Source organism: Cephus cinctus, unplaced genomic scaffold, assembly GCF_000341935.2.
Source record: "Cephus cinctus unplaced genomic scaffold, Ccin1 Ccin1_scaffold0806, whole genome shotgun sequence".
Classification (NCBI taxonomy): Eukaryota; Metazoa; Arthropoda; class Insecta; order Hymenoptera; family Cephidae; genus Cephus; species Cephus cinctus.
In genome coordinates, this window is record NW_014333403.1 from 289,562 (window position 1) to 291,174 (window position 1,613).

At 44.3% G+C, this 1,613-nt stretch overlaps 1 protein-coding gene across 10 annotated transcripts in view; it reads right to left on the bottom strand.

The window, feature by feature from the left end:
- The window catches only part of LOC107270687 (GATA-binding factor C), a 52,798-nt gene that overhangs the window by 31,646 nt on the left and 19,539 nt on the right, over window positions 1-1,613 (bottom strand). For all 10 annotated transcript variants that reach the window (XM_015745927.2, XM_015745926.2, XM_015745925.2 and 7 more), the window contains one exon: window positions 569-714. In XM_015745927.2, the coding sequence (XP_015601413.1) occupies window positions 569-714 (146 nt within the window). The remainder of the gene's footprint in view (window positions 1-568; window positions 715-1,613) is intronic.

Below are 1,613 nucleotides of genomic sequence, written 5' to 3' on the forward strand. Positions count from 1 at the left end.
TCAATCCAATGCGCCACCATTAACCAGAGCAGAAATGGAATTTCGCGCGATTCCTACGAGCGATTCTCACGAATCTAGTATACACGATTACCGATATCGATTATACCATCCAGGTCTGTTTCAATATCCTCCGTTTGATATCTGACGATTATATATACACGATATATACGTATATATAGCATGGTATGTGTGGAATCGAAAATGTAAATAATTTTCCTGATATCTACAACGTCACGTAATGACAGTTGATACCGAAAGCAAATCAGTATCTGGTTGGTAGTGCGCGGGGCGGGGGGTGGAGAGGAGACGCCTGATTGGACGGCAATAACGGTGCAATTTGAAATTAATTACCTATTACTAATTAATACGATCCACGCGGTACTCCTTAGCTCGATCAGTTATCTCCGTTCGGATATCTCGTAGAGAATTTCCTGCCTCAAGTTCCAGAGCCACTGGCGCGTGTACGCTTTATGGCAGAATTACGTCTGACCGATTGGACCCTTTTTTCCCCCCCTACTAGCAGCACACACAGATATACATTGGTAATATATATTATTTAGGTACTCACGAGGCGCCGTTTAGGCTTGATGAGCGGTCGATTCTGTCCGTTCATCTTGTAGTAGAGACCGCATGCGTTGCAGAGGTAGTGACCGGTGCCGTCCCGTCGCCACAAGGGCGTCGACGTAGCCCCGCAGTTCACGCACTCGCGACCCTCTGCGAATATGTTTGTCCCGTAAGGGGAGGAGAATTAGATTTGGACGAAAACAAAAGAACAAAAATTAACTATCCGCGTGCTACGCCTCGATCGTCCTTGCCGAACGTGATTAGCAAAATTGCTCAAGGTGGATTGGTGGGTTTAAAAAAAAGACACCGAAACACCCGGCAAGGAGTACCGTGGGCGATGAAAAGAAAAAAAAGAGATCGACCAAAGCTCCTATAAATAACGTATTTACTTATGGAAGCTTCGATTAGTCGTCGTCTCCCGGTGCCTTTTCTCAAGAGGTACCGTTTGGTTATATTTCTTTTAAAAGCCTTTCCTCTCACTCCCAACAATCCAATGAGGTTTACAGTAAAGGAAATTAACATGCATGCAGACATACCATTAAGCGATTACCAGAGCAAAAGCAGAATCCCATTAGGATCAGGCGTGGGACATGGGATGGTTCGTTATATATATATATATATATATATATATGGGATAAGTTTTGGTGAATTCTCATTGACGATTGGGTAAATAGGATTTTGGCACCAATGAGAGAATCAATTCGTACGAGGGACTCGGGATTGGATTTTACACGTGGGTCCATGGGTGAGACACGACAAATGTACCTCGAGCTACCACAGCCAGGATATAGGATATCTCTCCAGGATACCGTATAGACGACCATACGGTCGTATACACGAGTGGATAATAATTGATTTTTCATCCACGAACCATGGAAAACGCCAACTTCCTGTCAACGGGCGCTTCCCCCTTGGTCGTAGTCGTCATTCTAGACAATCAGCTAGAGACACGTACGCGTTATCGCGTAGCGTGTACAGAAGGTAAGTATGTAATGTGAACTGATTGAAAATAAAAATAAAGTATATAGGGTCGATTGGGGAAACTGGGG